The following is a 14,592-nucleotide window of genomic DNA, read 5'->3' as shown; positions in this document are numbered from 1 at the left end:
GAGCCAGTAGCTGCATGGTACTTATGTTGATGATTGGGTTTAAACCATGACAATGTCTTTGCCACATGGGCTGTTGAGTGACATAACTCATCCTTTCTTTCACACGGTATTAATAGGAGTAGAGATGAAGCCCTAATGAATGCCCTGAGAGAGGTCTTTACAGCTGTCATAAACACAGATTCAAGAGTAAGGATCCATTGATCCTTTTACAGTGGATAAACCTTCTTAAAGTTTAGGAGGGCTTTTGCCCAGTGCTGCTAGGAAACCGTCTCTTTGTTCAGACATATGTATTGGTCTGGAGTTTCAGGATGATTTTGAAAGATGAATGGGTTGATGACAGTTGGTGGCAGCCAATCTGTAACAAAGCACCAGGATGCATTAAGACAAGTGAGTTAACCCACTCTGTGTGACCTCTGAGTGTAAAAATAGATCATTCCATTCACTTGCAAAGAATAGAGACATGCTGAAGAGAATGATGACTAAAGTATTCCTCTCTACACAGAACAGTTGCCTGAAAAAGTGCAGAGTGGGAGTTCTCTTCACGTCTTTTGTTAGCTCAGTGTGCACTAGATGCTCTCTTGCTGCCTGCCTGCCTGTATGAGTGGTGTCTAATTTGCATGAGGTGCCAACAGACAAGGGACTAGTCTTTGCCCGAGTTTTCTTTTTTTCTCTTGGGCTGACTCAGTGCCTCTCTGGTAGATGTGCAAGTGCAGAGTCACTCTGAGGCGAAACATGCAAAGGAAAAAGGTCCTTGAGGTCTCAGTTCCGTAACATGAACATCAGCAAAGCACATGGCCTTTATTCCTGAATCAGGCACTCCGGACATGTCAACCACAGGCATTAGATAAGTTCTTACTAAATATGCAAACTAAGCCATGGCTGTTGAATATGCATGCTTGACAGCCTGTCTTCCCTCTAGCCGTGTGGTTGAGAAGGCTATGAGACACAGATGAAACCTCAGACAAAACACTTCATGCAATAGTGTTTGGGGTTTCACTTTGGACAAGGTGCTGTAATATAGGGGTCTGGGTGCAGCTGAGTGCTTTGGGGTCCTGCTCCCAAATTCCCTGGGTGTTCCTGGTCTCAGCTAAGAGATAGCATGCCACAGAGCTGATACGTTATGATGGTGTGGGTGCTACCCTATCCAGCAGGTCTCCGCTAGGATCATTCAGGCAGCGCAACACAGCACTGTGGTGCAGAAGTGAGGCCTGATGCTGCACACACAAGTAAGTCATAGAGGAGAAGAGGGGTTTTAAGCTTGCGTTGCTGACCCTAATGGACATCTTATGGTATATCTGGTTTTGCTGGTAATAAAGCCCAATAGGAGCATGTCTCTTGAGTGAACGAGTTGGAACGAAAGACCTGGCATCCATACAGTACACATTTTTAAGGCTTCTGCATAGCTCAGCTCCAGTCTCATGGACTCAATACAAGTTATAGCTGCAACGCATCTTTAGATTGGGTAATCCCAAAGGAATCCGGTTTACATATTCAGCCTGTTGGCCTTCAAGATAAAGCAGAGCTCGATGGGTTTTGGCAGTTACGCCTGCCTTGGTCTGTTGGTGATAGCTGTCATTAGCTAAAGACTGATTTTGTTATTTGGTATCTTATCTACCATCCTAAAGGACAGGTTCCTCTTCTAACAGCAGCAGCTGTTGAAAGACCTGCATTTCCACTCCAGATGTGGAGCTCTGCATTGCTGCAAACTTGGAAATCCATCCGTAAGCAATTCTATGCAAAGTAGATTTAAAAAGGATGTTGCATATTCTTGAATATCATCTATCCTGCATTTGTGTGAAATCATATGAGCAGGAAGAGTGCTGCAAACCCCTTTTAAAAAGGCACAATATCTAGAAAATCCTGTCTGTAATTTTTATAGAGCTACATAATAAGATATGTAATTGCCTATCTATGTTACTGGAGTATTATTTGCAAAAAAATAAATGTCTTCCTCTTTTACAGAAAGCAAGATGATTCTTAAAGAAAATATTTCAGAATATCAACCAAAATTGATAAAGAAAATCATGCTCACTTTTTGCTGGATCCTAGCATTGTTTGTCAATGGGGCAGAAGTTAGAGAGACTAACCTGCTAGGTAAGAGGCTGCTTCAGTGAAGTTTGGGGTTCATGGTGCTTTCTGACAGCTGAGAAAAGTGAATCTGCATTTTGCCATGCCTTCATGACTTTTCTCTGCACCTGTTTATACTCATGTAAGGCAAACAGCTGTTTCTAACCCTTCTGTAAACTTTTTAAGTGTTGGTAATACAGTTCACTGTAAGTAGGATTCAAAAATCAGTTCCCTAATGAAAAGAAAAGGGCAAATGTAAAGGAGGATTTCTGAGAACCGAATGGAGCGAATGAATTGCTTCTGTGACTCCCTGAAGTCTCCAGCAGCTGGTCCAAGCCCATACAATTTATCTGGAGGAGCTTGATCCAATTCAGTTCACAGAGAGAAACCGAAACAGAGCCTCCCAGGTGGGCAGGCGAGGAACTGAAGATTTCATGCTGTCCCTTCTACTGAAGTGAAATCCTGCCATATTCTCAAGGGCTACCACATCCTGACAGGCTGGAGGGGTTAAGCAGCAAAGTCAGTCAGCCTTCAGAGAATTTGGGGGTAGTTGACCACAGCTTTCAGAATCCAAAAATTTGTTTAATTTTAGTGACAGTAGCTGAAACACAAGAGGGGAAAGTTTTGAAAACAGCATGACAATAATAATAGTCAGTCTTACCCAAAATAGGGAGTATGGTGAGCACGCTCTGCTTCTTCAGGCTTATGTTAGTCCCTTCTCCATTAAGATGCGGAGAGCTAGAAAAGCTGCATCTGTTTTTCTACAGAGTTGAGATTTAACAGGTTAGCACCCATGTGAAAATCTTCAGTTCACTAAAAATCTCAAGCTATTTTCACATTAGGCTTTTAAAAAAGGTCTGAAAACCTCTGGAAACCTTTGAATGAACTTTTGAAATCACTGGCAAATTTCATGTTTAAGGAAATCAATTCTCTATTAGTCCAGCATCTGGTCACATAAAATTATTATCCAAGAAGAAAAGTAAAGTTGTATTTTTGTAGTATTCCTAATTACATTTTTAAAACATGATGACTGTGTGTTCTTTTGGGTGGTACTGATACTTTATTGTCCTGCTTTTCAGGATGTTCCCATGTTGAACCTCAAATATGGTATCGTGCAATTAGTGGTGAGGAATTTGTTTTACAATGTGCTTTACCAGATAGAGATGCTACCCACATTTATAACAACAACTCACTTCTAAAACAACATAAGGTGAAGTGGTTCTGGCAAAAAGACAAAGAGCCACTGAAGGCTATCAAGGAAAGCTCTAATCCTGCTCTCCAAGGGGATGCACTTTGGTTTAAACCAGTAAGGGACAGTGATTCTGGAGTGTTCATCTGTGTGATATGGTACGTAATGGAACAAAAGGCTTTTGTTTCTATACAAAAAGTAATTGTTTTGTTTTGCTTTGTTTTGTGTATTCAATGTTTAACTCCTTTTCCTGCATCACTCAGGGAAAAAATCCCATGTCTCAAAATTGTTTTGGAGGTTCAAACAAAAAAGGTAGCAAAATGTTCAGCTTATGACACAAACACGGTCTATCTTCGTGCTGGCAATGGGAATTCAATAATTTGTCCTGGGACAAAATGCTACAGCCATATAAAAAAAACAGATGTAAAATGGTACAAGGTAAGAATCAGTCTTGAGCATTCAAAAAAGCTCAGTGGTCTAGTTAATGCTCATGTTCATGGTTTTTGAATTCTTCTTTAGCAGACAATGCAGCCTGAAAAATTAAACCCAAAAGTAGAATCTTGAATTGCTGTATATCAAGTCTGTATGTAAAAGTTTTGAAGAAATTTGCCACATCAAAAATATCATTTAATGAAAGAGAAGCGTAGAAATGCTTCCTCTCCAGTGGATTTTTTTCAAGAATTTGTGTTAATGAAAATTCTTAGTGGTCTTAGAGACTATGAATACACTAAGTTGAAAAATAGGGGTGCTTTTTCAAAAATCACACGTTTTGATCTTTTAAATAGTGACAGTGTTGTCAATCTCAGACAATCCAAATCCATGATTTATTTCTCATAAAAGAACACGAAAATCTTTTCAAAAGAATTTATTTACAAAGAAAAAAATCCAGTCCATAAAAAAAGTGATCCTTTTTGTTGCTCTTTAGCAATAGTTTAATTTAGATTAGTTTCATAATTTCACATTTTTCTCAGCGATCAGAAATGTAAAATATTTTTTTAATGATAATTGCATATTATAGACCAATTTTTTTTTTAATATAACTGACAAATGTCCTCAGATTCCTAATAAACCTTTTTTTGTGATTCAGTGTAATGAGTTTGGCTTAGCTTTACTGCCATGGTAATCCTATCCAAATACCCTAAAATCTAATTTAATAGCAGCAACAACAACAAAAAAAAGGACTTCTAATTCCTTGATATTACTTTTTTATGTTTTTGGTTTTGTTTTTTTTTTAAGGATGGTCATCAGATAAAACATAGGAAAACCAGAAAAAGCCTAAAGCTTAAGCATAATGAAATCCACTTGAATCCAACCTATGACAAAGACGCTGGAATATATGTGTGTGATTATGTTCTATATGACAACACTACCAAGTGGACAATGAGAACAACAGTTACAGTAGAAGTCATCGGTGAGTAATATAATACCTCAGAATAAAATACCCAAAGTAAAGTCTGTTTTCTCTATTCTTTCCTACCCTCTTTAAGTCTTTTCATAGAACCATAGACTAATTAGGGTTGGAAAGGACCTTAAGATCATCTAGTTTCAACCCCCCTGCTATGAGCAGGGACCCCACACACTAAACTATGTTGCCCAAGGCTCTGTCCAACCTGGCCTTGAACACCTCCAGGGTTGGAGCATTCACAACTTCCTTGGGCAACCTATTCCAGTGCTTCACCACCCTCACTGTGAAGAACTTCTTCCTTATATCTAATCTAAAGTTCCCCTGTTTAAGTTTTAAGCCACTACCGCTTGTCCTACCACTACACTCCCTAATGAAGAGTCCCTCCCCTGCATCCTTGTAGGCCCCCTTCAGATATTGGAAGGCTGCTATGAGGTCTCCACGCAGTCTTCTCTTCTCCAGGCTGAACAGCCCCAACTTTTTCAGCCTGTCTTCATACGGGAGGTGCTCCAGCCCTCTTTTCATCCTCGTGGCCCTCCTCTGGACTTGCTCCAAGGATCCATGTCCTTTTGATGTTGAGGACACCAGAACTGTACACAATACTCCAAGTGAGGTCTCACAAGAGCAGAATAGAGGGGCAGGATCACCTCCTTTGACCTGCTGGTCATGCTTCTTTTGCTGCAGCCCAGGATATGGTTGGTTTCTGGGCTGCAAGCACACACTGAAGCTAGCTCATGTCAAGCTTCTCATTCACCACCACCCCCAAGTCGTCCTCTGCAGGGCTGCCTTGAATCTCTTCTTTGCCCAGCCTGTAGCTGTGCCTGGGGTTGTGCCAACCCAGGTGTAGGACCTTGCATTTATCTTGGTTAAACTTCATGAGGTTGGCATCAGCCCACCCCACAAGCGTGTCCAGGTCCCTCTGGATGACATCCCTTCCCTCCAGCGTATCAACCGAGCCACACAGCTTGGTGTCATCGGCAAACTTGCTGAGGGCACACTCAATTCCATTGTTCATGTCACCGACAAAGATGTTGAACAACACAGGTCCCAACACCGATCCCTGAGGGACACCACTCATCACTGGTATCCACGTGGACATTGAACCGTTGACCACAACTCTTTGCATGCGGCCATCCAGCCAGTTCTTTGTCCACTGAGTGGTCCATCCATCAAGTTGATGTCTCTCCAATTTAGAGACAAGGGTGTCATGTGGGACAGTGTTGAATGCTTTGCACAAGTCAGGCTGTTGTTCTGAAAACTCCATAAACTGAATTTGCTACATGATCATTAAAATCCTCTTCCAGGTATTCTGAGGATGTCTTGACTAGAACCTTGAATTATAGAATCATAGAATGGTTTGGGTTGGAAAAGACCTTAAGATCATGTAGTTCCAACCCCCCTGCCGTGGGCAAGGATGCTTTCCACTAGACCAGGTTGCTCAAAACCCCACCCAACCTGGCCTTGAACACTGTCAGGGATGGAGCATTCACAGCTTCCTTGGGTAGCCTGTTCCAGTGCCTCACCACCTCTCACAGTAAAGAATTTCCTCCTCATATCCACTCTAAATCTCCTCTGTTTAAATTTGAACCCATTACTCTGTGTCCTGTCACTACAGTCCCTGACGAAGAGTCCCTCTCTGGCATCCTTGTAAGCTGTTCAGTAATAACGTGGCATAAAATGCCATGATTTTCACTAGATCCACCTTGGATTTCTTGTGGTTCCCAACAGCGTAGACTGAGTCTACAAATGGATTTAGATGTCTTGATCTGGGAGTAGAATTCATGAAACTTCAATGGGTGCCAAAGAATGCTAATCCGGAACTCTATGGCAATTTGATATGGCATGGCTTTATATTCTCCTTCAAATCATGGTGATCTCTTCCATAATATTTACTGTCTTCTCCTACCCTTCGGATGAAGTGCAGATATTGCCTGAGTGCTGTTGGACAATGTCAACAAGGGAGCATGCTTGAAACTCGGGATCACAAATAAGGGAGATTTTTTAGTTTGCTAAAAGAGATACTTGGTTATACTTTTCTCCAGATACCTGTGTTTGAGTGCTGTAAGGCACTCTTTTCAGACACTCCAGTCACTCCAGTCAATCAGAGGTCCTAGAGGAAGGTATAGGTACATCTATTCTATATCCTGAGCTGGATGGACACAGTACAGCTGTTTTTGTATAACAGCACAGGACCCATTCTCAGCATCCTGGTGGAAAGTGGGCCACTCTGTGGAAGGGAGAACAAGATTTAGGGAGCAAAAGAAAGGTTTCAGGGGAGGCAACCTGGTTCTATGGCCTAGTGAGGACAGCACTCCTTCAAAATAGCTGTTCCTTTTTTTGCAGATGTTTGATGTATTAGGTACTAAGAAGTAATGGAAAAAATATATACATCCCACCAGAACAAGGCCTGGAAACCATGCTTCACCAGATTTTGAGACCTCTGTGTGCTGGGTTACAATGCTTTTTCACTCCTTTCTCCAGCTATACTCCTGAAATATTTTCCAAACAGTCATGGAATAGATCTCTTTTTTTTTCTGATCTCACTAAACCTGAGCTAATGTACTGTGCTTCTCAGTCCTTTTCCCTCACTTTACAGCACAATCAGAAAAACACTTGAAAGGTGCCATATGCATATATAAACACCCTGAATCTTGCATACATTTCTCTGCTGTGGCTTGGTTTAAAAAGAAATAGTGTTATGTGGCCCCATTTCCTGCAGGATGGGACTTTCCTAGAATATCAGAGCTGTGGGTTTTAACACCTTCAGGTTGTTTTTCCGGAGGCTGGGTAATTGCTTAGTAGCTTGTATGAACTGTGGGTGCCATTATCTGTGACCTTTGGCAGCCCTTGTTTTGAAAAAAAAAAAAAAAAAAAAGAAAAGGTTATTTTAATGCAAGTATCTGTGCTGGTGAGTGACTTTGTGCTCTCTGTGTGCTTAATGGAATGGGGCTTGGCACAGAACTCCTTCAGGGGGTTTTGCAAGGGGAGCCCCTGATTTCCGAGTTCTAAATAACCTTAAGTGCAGGCTACAATGCCTCAGAGTAACTGAGAGAGCTGGTCTTTATGTAGCTATATAAGTTTTGTGGGCAAAACTCCCCTGTCTGTGCACTCTCAACAACTGTAAATCACCCACTCGAACTTAGGTGCCTAAAAAGAAAATTCTGTAAGATGTTTTCTCTGGTCTTCTGCACTGATGATAACATCGTAGTTATTAACACTACTCCTGTTAATTGCAGCAAAAAACACTATCCATCCACCCAACTTCTTGTATCCCAATGGTGTGGTGATCCTCGAAGCAGAGCTTGGTGAGTTTTGATTCCTTATCTGAAAGTAAAAAAAAAATGTTTAAATGAGGTATTAATAGGTAATGATAGATCTTGGTGAAGCAAAACAGCTTTGCCTTCCAGGAGCATGAGAATTTTATACAAAATGTATGTTTTTGCTTGGTATATATCTTTGTGGATATTAAAGAAAGCATCATGTGTTATACAGATGCCAGGCTATTTAAGAGAAAAATATTCTGGTAACCTACACGCATGGTTTTCCTGTCTTAATTTGTTCCAGGAAAGCCACTTGAATTGGAATGCCGTGTGCAGTTTGGGTTTGAAAGATCTTCTCTGAGGAGGGTAACATGGAAAAGAAACAACAAAGAAAATATAAATGAGAAATTGAGTCAGGAAACAAGGTAAGAAAAATTCCAGTAGTCTGATTACTACTGAAGTCAGCAGCTGTAAAAATCCTTCTACGGAAACTTTGCTGAATACATCTTACTGAATAAAACTCAGAAGGCTCTGTTCTTCAATTTATTAATATGCATGTTCATGAGCATGTGACAGGCACATGCACTTCACTTACTTACAAAAGCACATACTGATGACCATAAAGTGAAGAACTCAAACTTTCTGTGCAATCTTAACTCTTCTTCCTAAAGCTTTAGCTTATGTACAGCTTCAGCATGAGTGGCACTTGGTTGCCTGCACTGTATCAGCTCTTTTCAAGTATTCCCTCTGTCATACCTTGCCAGCAACTCACACAATCTGTCTTTGGAAGCTGTTTCTGAATGGGGAATAAACCACATCAGTAAAACAGTACTGTGGACATCGAAAGGAGTTTGGGTGCCTCAGACATTGGGGTGTGTTTATTGAGTCAGTCTGAGGGCTGAATTTCAGGACACTGAATTTCAGGATTCTCCCCTGGCAAGAATTAATCAGACCTTGTAGAAAAGCAACATGCAGGGGAAAGGTTTTCTGGGACTTGGTGACAACCCATATAGCCACTGTACTTCCCTTTCCTTCCTGCACTTCCGTGTATCATTCACTTGTGCAATGTCCAACTTGGGCAAGAAACAGTGGAGACAACACAGGCGAGTGTATCTTTCACTACAAAGCCCTGAGTCATCTTTATGGGGACACTTTTCTGTACACCAATGGAAGCAAAGGCCTGCTGCCACTGCTAAAATCCAGTTCTTAACAGGAGTCACACGGGGAAAAAAGTAACAAATTATGATATCACACACACACATTCACTCACACATACTCAATCACTCATGGGGAAGATTGGAAATTGGATTTTCCTAACTTTTCAATGTTTAGCTTTGTAATGTTCTTCTTACCAGCTTTTGAGCTTTTTGCACACCTACAATTTGTTTGATTTTAAAAATCCAAATGAATAAAACATTCCCAACAGACGCTCAGTACAGGTTGAATCCTTGCCCATGCTCATGCCTGTGTATCTTTAGTTAGCAGAAGTAGTGCAATGGTAGACTCTCATTTTGCAGTGGCAAGATGGATGTGCCTTCAGGACCACCAAAGAGATGCCCATACTTGTGTTTTTCAAAGACACATGCTGAAACACAGAAACCCTGGGTTCTAGAGTGGTTGAAACACAGATCTGTTCCATACAACCCGCACTCAGCCCCAAAGGCATTCCTCTGTTACCTCTTCATTTCCCATACTTCTGCCCCTGATGCTGTTTGCCTCTCCTGTCCTTGGGCTTTTTACCCCTGTGAGAAAGGCTATGCTGCTCAGTCTTTTTGCCCGTCTAGTTCTCTTTTGTGGCTCCTTTTGAAGTTTCATTTCTCTCCAATTTTACCCTGAGAATTTTTTTTTACATCTTAGAAAACCACAAATAATCATAGAGAAGTCAAAAAGGGCTATATATTTAAAACTAGGCAAGTGCATAAGTATTTTTTTGAGTGGATGAAGTAAGAATAAACCTCTCAGTCTGCAGACTTTTGATTATTTTTTTACAATGTAAAAAACAAATGAAGGTCCAAACCAGAATATCACATCATTGTTAAAAGTTCAAGATGAATGTTAAGAAGTTGCAAACTCCCCTTTCTTTGTGTTTAAGACCTTTGAGGATTGTATGTATAAGCAGCAAAGGTATCACACAAATACATATTTTTCTCTCTGTAGTGTTTATCCAGCAGGTTTAAAGGGGCACACACTTCTTCATGTTGCAAAACTGAAAGAAGTTACTGAAAGGGACCTCGGAAGCAACTTCACATGCTTTGCTGAGAATTCAGTGGGGAATGCCACAGCTGTGATCCAGCTGAAAAGAAAGCAGAGAGGTAAAACTATAGATGGATGACTATTTGCCCTTGAAGACACATTTTGATTTACTCACTGCTACAAATTCATTTCTCATTGACACTCTAGCCAGCTGCAGACATCTCTTCAAGCTGGATGGGAGAAGTTTGATTTGCCAAATGTCTAGAAAGGCACATTATTCTGAGGACTACTCAGAATGACAGGGCTGTCTGGGGACTTACTGCAGGCAAGTGAGCCAAGTGGAAGCTGGAGAGTGAGTGGGAGGAAGAAGAGTAGGATTTCTCAACATTAATAGTCAGTCTACTAAACTGAATCAGTGCAGCTGCTGAAAGCAATAGTATTCCTTTGATTTTTTTCTGTTTGTTTTCCCAGTCCTTAGCCTGCATGTTTCTGAGAAGTTACCATAACTGATGAATGTGGCAGCCTTTCAAGCAAAGACCAAAACCAGAATCAATGTTGAAATTAAAACACTGAACCATAATTTATAATGGAAATTCATCATTAAAGTAACACAGGAAGTCTCCAGCAGGACACTGTGTGCAGCTGTGTGTTCTGATGTGACATTTCCAACTCAAGCAATGACTACTTTCAGCCCTGCTGAGTGTGCCATAGACCGTTCTCTATGTGCTTTCCATCACAGATTAGCTTTTCATACGATCGAGGAGATTCTATTCAAAAAAGATCCCTGATGGTAGACTGAAACTCTGTTAAGGTTTGCACCTAAATGACTTCCTGGCTTCCCTAAGGTTTGCCAGTAGTGTAAGAAAGAAGATTGTGAGATGGTTTGCCCCCATTTTTGGACTGAGATTTTCATCTAGAGTGTCAACATTATTTTGTAAAGCCTGAGTTATGATAGACTCTTTTCTTTCTACAGTGTTTCTCTTACATGTCCTATGCAGTGCCATTTCTATCCTATTTGCATTACTTTTGTGCGCTGCCTTTGTTTACCAGCACTGGATTGAAATAGTGCTGATGTACCGAAGTTATTTGGTCCACAATGAAACTACAGGAGGTAAGAAATATTGCATGATGTTACTTTTATTCGGTTTTATTACTTCCTTTTGCCGTGTGGTTAATCTGTGGGAATTAACCATTTAATTAAATTCTCTTACTGACCCTGCTCTCTTTGAGCTGATATAAAGGCTGTTAAAGCTAGCAAGATGCCCAGTGGATTCAGATGGAAAAAAAGCCAGGCAGTGTTGAGGAAGTATGTAACACCAACTGAAATGTCACAGTTAGCCTTTTACAAGATCCCTTATTAAACCATGGAAGATTAGAGCAGGAAGTTGAATTTTGGCAGTCTCTTTTCAGGGAATAATAGACCCTCTCCAACATTTCAACCTCATTCTCCCAAAGTGTTCAACAGAACCTGTGGACAAGAATCAAATGTCCTTGCAGAACTAAGTAGAAAACTCCAGAGTTTATTGCATTTTTCAATTGAAGCCAGATAATTTCTCAGAACAATAAATAAAGAAGAAAAATAAGATGACACAGGTACCAACTGAGAAGTGTACATTTGGGAAATATTCATATTTCCTTTCTAAAAATTATGTTGACTAGCCTGACATTTACACCACAGTGATCAGCTTCTGATATTTCAAATCTTCATAGTAGCATCACCCCATCATCTCAGGTAAAATGGGTCTCCAACATAGTAGGCAGTATGAAAAGGCATCAGAAATGACTGTGCCTACTTCAAAGAGCTTAACATATAACTTTCTTACATGAAAGAACCTGGTAGTATGTGACCAAGGAAATTTTTCTAAAAATTCTTGAATCTTGATGCAGCTTGAGATAGAGGTGTCTGAGTCTGCGTTTGTGTTTGCATGTGTGTATGTACATTGTACGTAAGTGTGAAATAACTGTATCTAGGTATCTATAAATACATACGTAATGAAAGACAATTAACTGCCCTTTTGGAAAGTATTTTTGTGAGCCCTAAGGCAGCTGGCAAAAGTGATTTGGGAAATCACTCAAAATTTCCCCTCTATTTGGTAAAAAATTGATTTAAGAACCTCTGGAAAGTCCCCTTAGAGCTCACCCCATATGTCAGTAGGACAAAGAAAGACCTGCCAAGATTTGTGCATAGAAGTTGAAGACACAGTTGGGTTCCATCATGGTAGCCTCTGTCCTTCTCCCTGACTCTCATGCACCATGTGAACACAGCACCTTTGCAATGTGGGTGCATGGAGTGTGCAGACCAACTGTGCCTATCCAATTACTTTTCTGCCTGAGGGGATTGGCCATAGAATGTGTTCTCACCTGTTGGATTATATCATACATATAAATGGAAAACGAGCATTAAGAAAGAAGCTGAATGCTTCAGACAAATCTGATTCAGATGGATTTGCTAATGTATACAGTGTTATTTATTTTAGATGGCAAAGAATTTGATGCATTTGTGTCGTATGCAAAACTAGACTCTTCTGAAAGTAACTCTACTTTAATTAGTGAAGCAAAATTTGCCCTGGAGCTTCTTCCAGATATGCTGGAAACTAAATATGGATACAAGTTATGCATTCTTGAAAGAGATATTCTTCCAGGAGGAGGTAAGGTCCCTGTGTATAGTAAAAAATCTTCAGTTTTTTATAAAATTGTTTTTCACTTTCCAAAAACTATTATGCACCAGATCAGCAAATGGTATATTTTGGTACTGGAATTTCTGCTCAAATCTCATGATTGGTATTTTGATCTTTATGTCTGACCCCTGCACCTCAGGCATACTTAGATGTATGTTCAAGTGTGGTCTCTGGGAGCTAGTAGGCTGAGATAAAGCTTCTCATTTAAGAATTTCTTTACAAGCAGACTTCGTTCACTGAAAAGAAGACCACAAATATTTCACTAATTACTTCCTGAGCTGCTTTAGTCTATGCCAGCTGCAGTAATTAGAAAGCCCTCAGTACCTGTCCCTGGGGAGAAAAAGACAAGTCCAAGTGCCCCCTGAGACCCTGTTCAAGTAGCAATAAAGTGTGTTTAGATCTCAGCTGTGCCCTCTACCTCCTGAGCAGCAAGTTGTATTCTCCAGGCTGCGCAAGAACAACTGTGACACCCTCTGATAGCAAACACATTTATAGGGGTTATGTGATTGCTGAACATCCCCATTTTTGGTTTTCCTAATTTCTGGCTTTTAGCTGTCAATAAAGGAACTGATAAGGTATAAAGTCCATTATAGAATGCAGTAGTGATTGTTGCCATCTCTTCTCCAGCATACACAGATGAAGTTGTTACAGCTATTAAACAAAGCAGACGAGCAATAATTATTTTGAGCCCAGCCTACGTCAGTGGGCCAAGCATCTTTGAACTGCAGGCAGCGGTGAACTGTGCCTTGGAAGACAAAAAGATCAAGCTGGTATTAATAAAGTTCCAGGCTTTCCAAGAGCCAGAGACTTTGCCTCCAGTGGTGAAGAAAGCTCTTCGGATTTTACCAGTCATTACCTGGAAGTCTTCTGTTTCTGGTGCTCCAAACAAGTTCTGGAAATATATGCGTTACCACATGCCAGTGAAAAGTACTAAAATGTTGGGAAATTGGAGCCTAAAGGACTTTTCCCTAAGGTTATTCAGCCTGGTATATCGATAGCAGAAATTTCACAGAGGGGTGACAGCAGGCTCAGGAATGGTGACGTGACTGTAAAGGACCTTTTCTACACTGGCTGACCACTGTGGACTCCAACTACAGCCAGCAATAGCTCACTCCAAAACAGTGAGAAGGACTGCAGTGAGACAGTGCTGCAGCCCCACAGTAAAAATATGTGGCACTGAACACAACTGTAAATGTAAGCTGTCTTTCATAAATTATTATTTCTGTACTATTTTTATTGTATTTATTATATTTTGCTGTGATGTTGAGACGTACATGTGAATGCTTTGTTCTTTGCACTGTATTTCTTCTAAAATATTTTTATATTTGTTTTCTAGAAAAATATTTAAAAAGGGAACTCTGGAGGAAGTTTGCAGTGTAGTTTTTCTGTGTAGTCCAGTGGGACAAATCCAAAGTCTTTTGGACGACTCACCTCCTCCTGTGGGAGCACTAAGGAAGTACCATGGGAGACTGCTACTGCTGGGTATGCCAAAGGGGTTGAGAAAAGAAGCAGCACTGTGTCAGGGCACCTCCATCATTCCTGCAATGAGAGAAAGCATTCCTACCAGTTGTGAAACATTTCATACATGGACACATCTGCATATTGTTGGTCCTGTCTGGTGCTGGTCACTCATGGGTCCCATTGAATCTCTTGATATTGGTGTGTTGCAGTTGTAAATAAAAGTCCTGGTTGTCACAGCTAGTAGACTTCCAGGGACTTTGAAGTCTTTCCTTTCTAGTCCTCTGGCTGCTGACTCTCCAGGGTTCACATCACTTACTTTCAAGGCATCTTGCAGTCTATAGT

General features: G+C 40.7%; 1 protein-coding gene across 1 annotated transcript; it reads left to right on the top strand.

Annotated features, from left to right (window-relative positions):
* Positions 1-1,955: 1,955 nt before the first annotated feature.
* Positions 1,956-13,787, top strand: IL18RAP (interleukin 18 receptor accessory protein; the record flags this gene model as incomplete). The annotated part of the gene is made up of 10 exons (XM_010013238.1): positions 1,956-2,094; positions 3,147-3,414; positions 3,520-3,694; positions 4,493-4,667; positions 7,895-7,963; positions 8,223-8,343; positions 10,076-10,230; positions 11,085-11,222; positions 12,589-12,759; positions 13,417-13,787. Coding segments are annotated over 10 exons (1,782 nt in total), but the record flags the coding sequence as incomplete, so codon positions are not given.
* Positions 13,788-14,592: the final 805 nt, after the last annotated feature.

The sequence above is a fragment of the Nestor notabilis genome, unplaced genomic scaffold (genome assembly GCF_000696875.1).
Source record: "Nestor notabilis isolate BGI_N333 unplaced genomic scaffold, ASM69687v1 scaffold1604, whole genome shotgun sequence".
Classification (NCBI taxonomy): domain Eukaryota; kingdom Metazoa; phylum Chordata; class Aves; order Psittaciformes; family Psittacidae; genus Nestor; species Nestor notabilis.
The sequence above is the reverse complement of the archived record's forward strand: the minus strand, read 5'-3'. Positions and strand labels throughout refer to the sequence as shown.